This window comes from Delphinus delphis, chromosome 15, assembly GCF_949987515.2.
Source record: "Delphinus delphis chromosome 15, mDelDel1.2, whole genome shotgun sequence".
In the NCBI taxonomy this organism is placed as follows: domain Eukaryota; kingdom Metazoa; phylum Chordata; class Mammalia; order Artiodactyla; family Delphinidae; genus Delphinus; species Delphinus delphis.
The window spans coordinates 22552116-22565238 of record NC_082697.1 but is presented as its reverse complement, the minus strand read 5'-3'; the positions used below and the strand labels follow the sequence as shown (position 1 = coordinate 22565238).

The 13123-nt window shown below is 52.0% G+C and overlaps 1 protein-coding gene across 10 annotated transcripts in view; it reads left to right on the top strand.

Annotated features, from left to right (window-relative positions):
• The window catches only part of DLGAP4 (DLG associated protein 4), a 201320-nt gene that overhangs the window by 143713 nt on the left and 44484 nt on the right, over positions 1-13123 (top strand). The window contains exons 1-2 of one of the 10 annotated variants that reach the window (XM_060030853.1): positions 2352-2535; positions 2751-2848. The exons of 8 other annotated variants lie outside the window; for them this stretch is intronic. In XM_060030853.1, coding sequence (XP_059886836.1) covers positions 2803-2848 — 46 coding nt within the window. In that variant the 5' untranslated portion in view covers positions 2352-2535; positions 2751-2802. Of the gene's footprint in view, positions 1-2351; positions 2849-13123 lie in introns of those variants that run through there. One more of the 10 variants, XM_060030852.1, reaches the window with a different exon arrangement.

Here is a 13123-nt window from a genome sequence, read left to right as displayed (position 1 = left end):
AGCTAGACTGTGTCAGGCACCCTGGGGTCAGCGGAGAGTGAAGTTTAGACCAGTCCTGGGTGGGATGCTGTCTTAGTCCTGGGTCTTAGCAGATGGCCTGGTCGGCCCTCAGGCGGGGAGTTTTCAGGCAGCTGTTGGTGGCTCCTCTTGCTGTGCTAAGACCAGGTCAGGCTCGTCCCTGGGGTCTTCCTGAATTTGCTCTGCCCCAGGGGCTGCTCAGGATAAAGGAGTTGAGTTGACAGGTTGGGGAGAGGTAGTCAGAGAGACCAGGAAGGTCTCCACACAGTGGCCAGAGTTTGCCTTGTCCTCCAAGCCAACAGGAAGGCCCTTTTGGGTCCCGCTCTGGTCATTTCTGCAGCTCCTTTTTAGTCCTCAGTGGTGGCAGGGATGAGGAAGGGGACGTTCCATCATTTTTCTAATTTAATGACACTTTAAAGCATTAGCCGAGTTCCTCCCTCCTATTTTATCAACGGAGAGACCGAGGCGGGGGGTTGAGGGCCTCCTCCCACGTTTCCCAGCGAGTCAGCAGCCTCACTGGGATGAGAAGCCAGGTGTTCAGGCCTTAACTCTCACCATCTTTCCCACATCATCCCAGTCTTTAGTTTCACTTTGGGGTTAAAAACCAAAGTGAAAGAAAAAGGTAAAGCAGGAAGCAGCCGCTTCAGACCCAGCCCAGGCTGGGGTGGGCCCCGGGAGACCTCACTAGGCCTCACTAAGAGAGGAGCAGGCCTCTTCCCTTGTTCTGGAGGCCCGGCCGGGGTGGGGGCCAGGTGGGACCCCGCAGGGAGAGGCGCCAGGCTGCAGACCAGGGTGGCCTTCTGGCCCGGCCTGCCCCTGCGTGGGGGAGAGCCAGTTCCACGGGTTCCCCGGTAAAGTCAGCCTCACCTGGGTGTGGCCCCAGGTGGGGAGCTACTGCCTTTGAAATTCCTGTCCTTCTGGGGCAGGGCTGGGGCTGGAGGTGGGCCTGGGACATCAACCCTGGCTTCCCGAATCCATCTTTCACAGAACAGTTCCACACTCCCTGAAGGTAAGAGCTAACGTCCTGTCTCCACTGAGAAAACTTTTAAACTTTCGGTCACTGTAGGCACTTACCTCTCACCCTCTGGCGGTTTCTTCTTAAGGACGCGGATGGCCTGAAAGCCTTTTGTCCTGGTTGCAGTCCCAGGGACTTGGAGAGCACTGGGCGTAAGGGAACCGGAGCCGTGCTTCTCCAGTTGATAGGTGGCCTCCGACAAGCCCCTTCCTGGCTCTGGACCTCAATCCCCATTTGTTTCTTGGCAGGAGCTCTAGCTCTGCTGTTCAGCCGAATAGCTTTTGGTCCCCTGGTGAGACCAAAATCATAACACACGTTTGGTTCGCCTGTGTACTTCAAAGATTAGCCGTTGCCTAACTCGCTGGGGTCTCAAGTTCCTGTTTCTCTGTGCTTTTTCTAAGGAAGTTCTCAGCCTCGCCAGAGCAGATAATGGTAGCAATTTTGTTGCTTCAGCGAATAGGATTTTCGTCTACTTCTCCTCTGCTCTGCGTAATCCCAAGGTCCCCAGGCGCAGAGCTGTGTTCGTTCAAGTCCACTCCCTGACGGCACACGCTGAGCACACAGTAGGTGACCTGGAAGTTGTGGCTGAGTGACTGCACTGATGAGCCACACCTATTAGCCACGCTGCTCCCCTGGGTGGCAGAACCTGGCACTTACAGAGCCCGACTGTGTACGGAAGCCCACACACCGATGGTCGGGCAGCCCCGTAGTTAAGAGCATAGCCCTGGAGTCATGTTGCCGGGGTTCAGATCCTGAGATGCCACCTGGAGCTGCGAGGCTTTGGCAAGTTGCTTAACCTCTCTGGGCCTCCGTTTCTTCACCTGCAAAATAGAGGTGATGATATTACCTGAGTCACTGCGCGAGGACAAGAGAGAGAATGTGTGTGTGTGTAAAGCACTCAGGACAGTGCCAGGCACAGAGGAAGCACTTAAGAAATGTTTGCCCCTGCTCTTCTTGATATCCAGGGGGAGACAGAAGACTTGAAATATTTAAAGACTGTGCATGTCCCATGTCTGGAAAGATGCAGGTGCGTTTGGTATTTGGAGAGGAGTTAATCATTCGATGGCTCTTTGTTGAGTGTGGGGCCCTGATGGGGAAGACGCAGCGAATCAAGGCAGGCTTTAGAGAGGAGGTGACCTTCAGGACCTCAGAAGCTGGGTAGGCTCCAAGTGGATGGAGATTTTTAAGGGGAGGCTTCCCTGGGGACGGGAGGGGAGGCAGGGGCTGGTTGTCCAGGGGCCTGGGGAGCTGAGATCAGGCTAGAGAAGCCTGCCCAGGGCTGTCAGAATCCACCAGGCACTCAGAGTCAGGGTTTATCTCCGCAGGGTCATCACTCCATTGGGCAGTATCCTGCTGGGGACTGCAATGAAGAGTCTGCTCTTGAGTGTGTTGTGAATACAGTAATAGTTCAAGGCTCTCCTGGAACTTTCTTGCCTTCCCAAGCTTCCCACGCTTCATGACGTGACTGTTGGCCCAGCACAGAGCATGGTAGCAGTCAGGAGGTGTTTGCCTGTGGGGTAGGGGGAGCGGGGCTTGTCTGACAGCACCTATAAAGGCAGGGCTGCCACTGCTACTGCTGCCCCAGCAGTCTTCTCAAAGAGGGTGCACGCAGCAGTGCGTGGGAACAGCCCAGGGGAAGAGGACTTGGGTTCATCCCAGCCAGCTCCTCCCCACCCCGCCTCCACTTTCTTCCCAAACAATCAGCCATTCATCCCAGGTGCTGAGCCAGGGGAAGGAGAGGGAACAAGACAAACCTGGTCTCTTCCCTCATGGAGCTTGGAGACCTCATCCAGCATGGAGACCCCATTCAAGCAGGTACAGACACACAACATACTGTCTAACTGGGATGAGTCCTGAAGGAAACATAGTTGCCGAGAGGGACTTATTCAGAGAAGATGGGGAAGGCATCTCAGGGAAGGTGGGGTGGGGGATGGGAAGGAGGCAGTTAAGGCAGACTGGGAACAGCAGGGGGCAAGACCCTGAGGTATAAAGTGTTTGGTGTATTTAGGGAACCGGGAGAGGTTCGGGTTATGTCTGGAAGAGTCTGCAAGGTCAGGCAGGGCCTGGCTGGGCTTGGCAAGCCTGGGTAGGTCTGAGGCCAACAGCTTTGCTCACCCAGAGGTGTGATAACGAAAGTATTACAAGTGATTTTTGTTTTAAAATTAACATCAGAGCTTCTGAATACTTGAATCGTCATCATTATTATTATCATCATCATCAGGTTTTCATACTGATCATTAGTCATCAAGAAAAGGCTTCTTCAGCACTCCCTACTTATGCCCTTTCACATACTACTTCACAATTCACAAAGCCCTGTTGCTTCTGTTGCTGAGGGAGGCAGGTTGCAGTTATTACTGCTGTTTTTAGAAATGATGGAACAGAGAGGTAAAGTGACTTGTCCAGAGTCATACAGCTTAATCAAGATTTGAAGTCTTGATTCACTACTCTTTCTGTACTACCAACTGCTTTTGTTTAAGAAGGCCAACGCAGAAGTTGCTATTTCTTTTTAGCCAGATTGCCATTCCAAAATGATCATAGTTTAAATGTTTGGGTATAGAATGATGTAACAGTAATTATGTTAGGGCAATGGGATTAAAATCACTTTTTAACTGTTTTCTATAATGTTATACAATATATTTATAGTTCTTTTTTAAGTTTTAATTTTTTTAACTTCCACACAATCTCCCATCCAACTTCTTTCCAAGGTTCTAACACATCCATTTCTACCCTTGTAGATCTCCAGTCTTTTTGATTTTATATTTAAATTCTTTCTTTTTCTTTTATTTCTATTCCCTGAATCTCAGGAAAGAGATTGTAGCAGATTATAAATCAGCCCCTGCTCACAAATACATTTAAGTCAAACCAGAAATCAACACTTCATGCTTAAAGTAGCTTTCAGTATTTTATTTTATGACTTCTGGATATTGGGTGGAAAATCAGTTTGATAGCTGGGGCTCGTTTGTATAGAGTTCCTCAGTAGACTCTGCACTAGCCCACTTTTTAAAAAACTGTGTTAAAGTGCACATAAAACTTTACCACATGGACTTCCCTGGTTGTCCAGTAGTAAAGAATCCGCTTTCCACCGCAGGGTTCGATCCCTGGTTGGGGAAGTAAGATCCCGCATGTTGCATGGCACAGCCAAAAAATAAATTACCGCTTATACTATTTTTAAGTGTGCAGTTCAGTGATATTAAGTACACTCACATTGTTTTACAACTATCACCACCCTCCATCTCCAGAACTCTTTTCATCTTGCAAAACTGAAACTCTGTACCTATTAAACAACTTCCCATTCCCTCCTCCCCCACCCCCTGGAAACCACCCTTCTACTTTCCGACTATATGAATTTAACTACTCCAGGTAACTTATTCATTGGTCCATTTTAAGGAGGTATATTTGAAAGGGAGAGTAGGTTTCATCTGGAAATAATGAACTCTTGGTTAACTTTCCAAGTTGATGCACACTGCAGCTCTCAGCTTTATGTGGCTGTGTTCCAGCAGAGTTTTTAAAAGGCTGCTCATCTCCCAGGAGGGCTTTTCCCACAGAGGCAGTGTTGGTTCCAGCGCCCGTGGTGGCTGCGTGGAGCCTGGACACAGCTTCAGGATCCTTCTTAACACAGGCAGGTACTACCAGTTAACCAGAAGTAGCACACCTTTTGGAACCTGTGCCGTCCACAACCTAGTGCAGTGCCCAACTTTTACAGATGGGTGTCAGTCCTAGGAGGGGAAGGGACCATTTGAGGGGCAAGTGATATCACAGGTCTCTTTGTGAGAGACGAAAAGGGCCTGGTAGGACAGCCCGAAGCCTGGGGAGGTGATTAGTATGCTTGTAAAAACATCAGGGCAGAGCAGCTCCCAGAGGGGTAGAAGTTGTCAAGGTAAAGTCCGCTTTCTTCAGATGCTCTTTGGGATGCTGGCTTGGGCTTGAGGTCTTTGTAAAAGTGTATTCTAGTCAGAGTCTGCCAGCAGAAGGGAGAGACCAAATTTGTCTTTCTACGGTGATTTCTAAGCTTTGTAGGAATGTGTGTGTCAGCCTCCTTGTCAGCCAACTTGTATTTTTGTTGTGAGACCGGATGCTGTGAAGGTTGGGTTCTGGAGACTGCAACCTGGAAGGTTTGCACTCACTTAGCAGATAGAACACTTGCTGTGTGACGCTGAACAAATCCCTCAAACTCTCTGAGCCTCCATTTCCTCAGCAGCACAAGGGGCGATGGTGAAAACATCTCTTTGTGGGGCTCAAATATAAGGACCTCAGACAGTGACTGGGCCAGGGTAGTAGCCAGCGATGCCCGAGCAGGCAATAAACACCGGTAACTATGACGATTAGTCGCTAATATTCAGCGAGTCCTTACAGTTGCGGGATGCTGGTGACTTTCCCTTGGGGAGGTCTTCTTTTAAAAAGATCTTCCCAGATGTCACCATGCTGTGCTTTTAGAGGTGGTTGGGAGAAAACTCGAGTAGAGTTTGGAGGGTATGGATGGTGTGGAGGCGGAGGGTAGGCCTATAGTCCCTGCTTGTCCCAGCACCTCTGTCTTTTGCTCGCCAGGTCGCCCCTCACAGACTTCCCTGCTGCTGCATTCTCAAGTCTTCCAGGGGAAGGCCCTGCAGGCCTGTCTCACTTTTGGGGTGAAGACAGAGACAGGGTCCCACGTCGTAAGTGGCAGCAGGCATTTGCCTGGCACCCCTTCTGGGTGCCACAGGCATGGGAACCTTGCAGTCCCTGCCTTCAGGGGACTCAGGGTCTAAACGGAGAAGGAGAAAAGTAAACAGGCCTGTAAAACAGTGTGACGGCAGGGGCCCGTGGCACCTCTAAACCTGGGGCGCGACCCAGTGAGGGGTGCCTGGCAGGTGCGGAAGGACAGTCAGGGAAGGCTTGTAGGGAGTGATGCTGGAACGGAGACCCAGAAGAGGCGGTGGGATTAGGGAGGAGGAGGGGCATTGCAGGCAGGGAGCAGCCTTGCAAAGACCCGGACGCTGGGAACATGGGGCGTTGGCATGAAGAGGGTGGCAGAGAAAAGTTAGAGGGGTGCTTGGCAAGGCAGGGACACCAGAGGTCACTACCCTAAAATGTTAGAATAGTGATACAGATGCGGCTTGGGGTGGGGGTCGGCTGCGGTCCTCAGGGCACTGAACTTTCCTGACCTGCCTCAGGCCAGAAGCCCCCAGCTTCTGGCGCATGGAGTCCTTGGAAGGCCTAGAATCAGGCAGCTGCTCTGTGGGCCCCTTGCTCAGATATTTGGGCCCCTCAAGTGATTGTAATGGTAGTTCCTCACCTGCCAAGCCCTTTCCTGCCTGTCTTCCCAAGAGAGTCTCACAGCAGCCCTAGGGCAGTGAACAGGGCGAGTCAGTATTGTTCCCATCTTACAGATGGGTGAGAGTGAGGCCCGGGGAGCCTTAGTCATACAGTCAGTGAGTGCAGGAACAGTGCTCACTCTCAGGGCCTCCTGACCTACAGGCCACTTCTGTAACTCAGCAGCAGGTATGGCGGGGGGCAGGGGGGGAAGGGAAGCCAGTGTCGGCTGGTCTCTTGTTCTGAGGATGGGTTTATCATCTCAGGTAGGAGCTCTGTGCTGCCCGACTGTCCAGAGGAAGGTGTGTTAAGCCCTGACCGTGCTGCCTTAGACCTTAGAGTTAGTCCTCCCATCATTTCGCCTGTAGCTAGGCCATTTGAACCTTCTCCTCCCTCTCCTCTGCTAGTCGGTAACAATTCTCTGGAGGCAGAAAAAAAAAGAAATTGAACTGTGAATGTCGCACACACAAAAATGATGTCTGATGTCACCTCCATTACTGAGTGTGAAGTAGGACGGCAGAGAAAAGAGGAAACATCTCAGTCCTGGAAGGAATCTTAAAGGTCACCCGCGGGGGCTTGAGTCCCTCCCTGCATCCGTCGTGCCTGTGTCTAGCCTAGCTGATCGCCTCCTAGGCAGCTCTGCCCCTTAGAAACTGCCTCCTTATAATGAGGCAAAACCTGCTCCCCCTTAACCCCCACCTTCCTGTCCCCTCTCTGGTTGTGCTGTAATGACCTGGACCACATGGACAATGTATGTGAGAGTCTCCTAGGTATTTGAAGACAGTAGCCATGCCCTTCTGAATCCCCTCTTTTCCAGGCTACTACTCCAGTCTCTCTAAGCACCTCCTCCCTTGTGTTAGACTAGGCATGGCTCATGGCGCATGTGCGTCACACCCCATCTGTGGCAAATCTGAGACAGACGTCACCAATCAGTCGCAGCACTCTTGTTCAGTCAGTCCCAGGCTTTCTCCTGCAGTAGTCCCTGCGGCTACGCCCAGTCGGTGGAGTTTTACTTTATTGTGAGTTTCTTGAGGTCTGAGGACTACTAACACTGGGTGGGTCCCTAGTGCCCACCCAGAGCCCAGTGCATGGCCTACTTGTCGTAATGGGAGGATGGATTAGAGACTTCTCCGTGTGCGATTGCCCCCTTCTCATCGGGCTCCAGTTTGTCAGTGTCCCTTGTCCAGAATCGCCAACAGTACCCACAACATTATCCAGAGTTCAGTGGGGCTGCCCCCTCCCTGGTCCTGCACCTTCTCTGTCAGTGTAGCCTCAGACCGTGTCCTGTGATCAACTAGAGTCGCTAAGACATTTTCCCACATGTCTGTTTTCTGTGTAATTGTCCAAGTTGGGGTCCTGAACTCAAAATCTTAATATAAGCTCTGAGAACTGGGCCCTTGTCCCTGTCCCCAGGCCTGGCACCAGGGAAGGCGACCTGGCCTGGGCTGACCTGAGCTGAACTCACGGTTTTCCCCATTCACTTCTGCTCTGTTCATTTCAAACCATCTCTTGGCCGCCCAGGGTTCTTGGCTCCGGGTTCTGACACCCGATATGCCACCTGTCACTGCAGGCACAGTGAATGAGCCTGTTAACACCGTCTTTCTATTCTGGGATCCGCTTGGTCATTCAGAACAATGAAAGAGGCCAGCAATCGAGGTGCACAGGGCCTGGCAGTGTCTGGCTTTGCACACTGGATGTGGGCCCCTGTGACAGCTTGTAAAAAGCCAGGCTTTTGTGACCCATTACTAGGGTTTGACATCAGCCCTCCAGAAGTGAGGGTGGTTTTTGAGGCTCTTTCTTCTAAGTAGTACTTCCCAGGCTGGGCTCCTGGGACCTTAGGGCTTTGGAAAGACCACAACAAGGTCCACGTGCTAGAGCCAGTATTTGAAAAGTCAAATCTTGGATTCTCCACCCCCGACTCCTCCACCAGGCCAGACAGGGGCTGTACACATCAAGTTTTTGTCTTGGACTGGAACCACCATAGCAGCCCTGTAACTCTGGCCATCTTCTCCTCATCAGCACTCCCTACTAGTGTTTATAGCTTTAATGTATGAGAAAATCATGATTCAGGAACTGCTGCTTGGAAGCTGGTGTCTCTTTCAAGTTTGGACTCCCAGGGGTGGTGGTAGTAAGGTATCCCGAGGGGTAGGATAGGGGCCTCAGCAGAGCTGCCAGCAGAGCCAACTCTGCCGGCAGGTCTCTGGGGATAAATAAAAGGACATTTGCCGCAGATTCCAGCACAGAACGGGCAGTGAGGGGTGAATGTTGCCTGACAGGTTGCTTACTGGATACGGTCGCAGTATTCGTGGAAATGTTTTTTGAGAAACAGCATGCCGTCTGGGGTCCCCTGGTCAGGGGCTGGAGGAGGTGGGGCTCAGCCACACGTGGGTGCCTCCCTGAATGCCTAGAGCTGGTGGTCTCCAGGCTGGGAGTCAGGTGGGCAGAGGGAACACACCCACACTCAGAGCCCCAGGCAAGGTCCCTGCTCTGCCACCTGATCCTCAGGGAGTGCATTTGCCTTTCTGATCCTCAGTTTCCTCATTTGTACTATGAGGAGGTTGAATTAGTCCGGTGGATCCCAAAATACCATATGGAGGAAAAAAAGAAAATGGAGGTGCTCTGAGGGCCCTGGTGGGGGGTGGGAGTCAAAAAGCCTCCCCAGGCCCTCTTGAGGGCCCCCAGAACCTGGTTTGAAAGTCACTGGAATTACTATGTCCTCGGACCCTAGAATTTGGAGGTTTTCACATCCTCGTTCCAGTCCCAGTACCCCATCAGCCAGCTGTGTGACCTGGGATGAGTGGCCTCACCTCTTTGGGCTCTGCCTTGAGGCTGTAGTGAGATTTAGCCAAACTGGGGAAGTCCTGAGTGACTGGGAAACCACGTCAGGGGTTCTGGTGTTTCTGGTGGAGGGTCAGAGTGTCCAGGACTGCACATCCAGAAGAGAAGGACCTGAGGAAGGGCTGTGGGTGGCAGTAATCACAGGCAGAGCAGGCCGCCTTTTTCTTCCACATGCTGGGGTTCTGGTCCAGGGGCACCAGGCCTCTGACCCCATGGCCAGCAGAGCCAGAGGCAGCCACCATCTAACCCACTCAGAGGATATCGCCAAACCCTGCGTGAGGACCCAAGATTAGGGTCCTGACTGGGGAACTGGCCTGGCCAGAATCTCAGCCAGGCCCTGTTAAGTGCACCTAACTCCAGCCCTGGTCAGTGTGGTGAAGCAGCAGCTACAAGTGCTGGCTCTGGAATCAGAAAGCCTGAGCGCAAATCCTGGCTGTGTGACCTGGGGCTGTTCACTTCTCTCTGGGCCTCACTTTTTTCCTCTTTGAAGTGGGAGTGATAGGCCTGGTGAAGAGTTGATGAGCCAATACAGTTAAAGCTTTTCATGCTAGGCCAGTTCACGGCCAGCCCTCAGGCAGGGGAGATGCCCGGGAGCTTGTGAAGGCTCCTGACCGGCAGCTTCCTGTCCTCAGAGAATCAGCTGACCTGAACTGTGGGTCCACCTGGAGGGCATTGCTTAACCCTGTCCTCCAGCACCTCTGGCCTGAACGTGTCAGGACAGAGCCACCTCATACCTTTGACCCCAACTGGTGTGTGAACAGGGCTTCTAAGGAGCAGCTGTCTCTGGAGGGGGCGAAGGGTGTTGTCCCAGCAACCAAGCTGGTCCCTCTCAGGCAGCTGCTCCAGGCCCATGAAGGGGGGCGGCCATCTGTGCTCTGGATGGGGCTCTCCCGCCACCTGTGCCCTGGTGCCAAGAGCCTGCAAGCAGAACTGGCCTGCCGACCAGAAGGGGCTTCTCTGCTTTTGCCCAACAGACCTGAGACACCACCAGAAGGGCCTCCTGCTGCCTCGATTTCAAGGTTCCCAAGGGTCTCCTGCCTTTCCAAGGGGGAGGTTCTAGTGGACCGGCTTCCTGGGGAGCAGGGGGAGAGGGGCTGGAGCTCCAGAAGGAGCAAGGAGGCCTGAGGACAGCTGTTCCAGCAGTCACAAACCTGTGTGCCATGGGCCACGTTAGCAGGCAGGCACGTACCTGCCCAGTGTTTTTTAAAACTTAGAATTGACTAACTCCATTTTAAAAAGAATTAACTAACTCCACTTTTAAATTTAGAGGTTTTATTTATTTATTTTTAAGGCCAGATTTCTGGCTTCTCTCACCCAGGTCTCCACATGACAGCTGTGGGCCAGAGGGGTTACATGCTTGGTCTCCTGTAGACGTTTAAACTTGTGACGCCCATTCAAGGCCAACCCACTTAGCTGGAAAAACGAAGACCCAGAAGGGATTAGACCCTGTGCAAGGTACACAGTCGACCACAGCCTCACAGAGCACGGCCACTGTTAAAAGCTAAAAGCCTGTTCTCTCATCTATAAAACATCAGTGATGATTATCTCCCCTCCCAGGCCTGTGTCTGGAATAAAGTAGTACCTGGCCCAGGACTCACTCAGTCATGATTCTTTTAAATCTGTACATATGATATGCCTTGCCTGGAAGATGTTGCCGGAAGCACTGCTTGCTTGCTTTCTCTGCCGCCTTTCAGAAATGGTTATTTTTCAAGTTGTTTCTGATGCCCAGTGCTTAGGGTTTATTGAGCTCTCGTTCCCACAGCTTCATTGCCGAACTTCAAGCAGAGCTGCTCCAAGCTTTACCTCCCACAGCACTGGCCATTAGATTCCGACTCAGAGTCAGGAGTAAATCATTCTTCCCTGAGCGTCAGTCTACCCAACTGTCAAATAGGGGGTTGTTCATTAATTCAGTAAATACTTACTGAGCCCAGCCATGTATCGGGCCTGGTGCTGGGAAAGCATCTTAATTCTATAAGGTATTCAGGGTCCCCACCCTCAGGAATCTATATTAGATACTCAGGATCTCTGTCTGGTAGGGGAGAGAGACAAAAGACAAGTGAACCAGTAAGTTGATCAGTGCTCGATGAAATAAACAGGATCCTCAAAGGAAGAACAGCAACTTTAGACAGGGTGGTCTGGGAGGCCCTCATTGAGGACATGACCCCTGAGCCGAGACCTGAGTGGGAAGCAGAGATGAGAGCAGGATGGGAAGGAGTAGGTGTGCAGAGGTTGGGGTGGGGATCATCTCAGACAGGGAAACAGCAGGTTCAAAGGCCCTGAGGTCGGCGCATGCTTGGAGTGTTTGAGGAATAGCAGTGTGACTGGAATGGAATCAACAAGGGAAAAGTGCAGGAACTGAGGCTGGAGAAGGGGGCAGTGCCTGTAGTAGGCCAAGGTGGGCAACTTCATGGAGTGGGGAGCCTTTGAAAAGCTTTAGAAATGGGAAGAATTAATCCAATTTGTACTTTAAAAAAACTCCTCAGGCTGCTTTCTGGAGAGTGATTGTGGGTGAGTTGGATCACCGACAAAGCAGGGAGGCCAGAGGGTAGAAAGTGGAAACCTAGACCAGGGTGGTGGGGTAGAGAGAAGCCCGGCTCTGTGACATGTGCTTTTGTGGGGGAAGGGCAAAGCCTTACAGATGGGGGAGGCCTGGGAAGCAGGGGGCAGGACTCCCCAGGCTTCTGGAGTGTGTGATGGAGTGCGTGCGTGGGGGTCCCCTCTTTAGAAGAGCAAGGCTGACGGCGGGGAGGAGAGGCTCAGATTCATTCTGGACACACTGAGCTTGAGATGGCCTTGGCACCTCACACAGAGCTGCCTGGTGTGCCGGGCTATTGAGAAAGGAGGCAATGCGCCCTTCCAGCTGCAGTCAGGTCCACGTGCTGTAAATCCTCTGACTGCAGGCCAGTTTGGAGGGACTTTGTGAGGGATGCTGTGGGCAGGAAGAAGATACCACCGTTCCCGGTGTCCAAGCAGCCCCAGGAAGCCATGGACCCTGTCCGAGAAGAGGCAGCCCTCTCTCAGGCCTCCCTGGCTTCCCTTCACCAGCTAAATTACCTAAATGCCACTTTGCCAAGCCATGCCCTGCTCAAATCTGTCTTCCCACACCTTGGGCTGTGCTGCCCGCTCCTTTGCTCGGAGCATCCCTCCACCTGAAAGCCCTGCATCTCCTTGCCCCTCAGTGACTCTGGTCCATCCTGCCGGACCCAGTCAACCTTCATGTCTTCCAGAAAGGTCCTCAGCTGTCCCCCAAAAGGTGATCACTCTCTCCTTCATCGAGAAACCATGGTAAGTGGAATCATAGGGGCCACCCCAGGATTACAAACATCTTCATGTCTGCCATCTCTTTGAATTCTACTCAGAGCACATTGGGAGTCACACCCCATTTTCTGGGTGAAACAGTTAACATGTTCAAGGCTGTTGCCTCTACATGACCCTTACAGAGTTGGCACAGTGGGCAGGGCATAGGGTAGGGGTCAGGCTTCAGGCAGCCTGGGTTCAATCCCTGGCCCCAACACTGCCTGGCTAGAAGGTGAGCTTGGGCGAGTCTCCCCACCTCTCTGAGCCTCACCTGGAAAACAGGGCAGTGAGAAACCTACCTCACATATCTGTTCTGAGGGTTCATTTGGCCAAAGTACAATCCATTCTCATTATTCATGGTGCTTACATCCGCAATGTCTCACAAACACTGAATTAGTGAATACTGAACCATTCCTCCTGTGGGAAATGCAGAGTCCCTGCGTTTCCACCCGCTACCAGCACAAACCACCAAGATACCTTATTTAATATATTGTTGATTTATTAACACTGATCTAAGCACTGTAACTCAAGCCTGAGCAAAGCTTATCTGACATACGTGTTTTCTCCATAAAGCACATCACAACCTTCTTGCACTTAGGAACATTGGGCAACACTTCAGCACTATACTTGGGGGCCATTTCAAGCAGAGAAATCACCACCAACAAA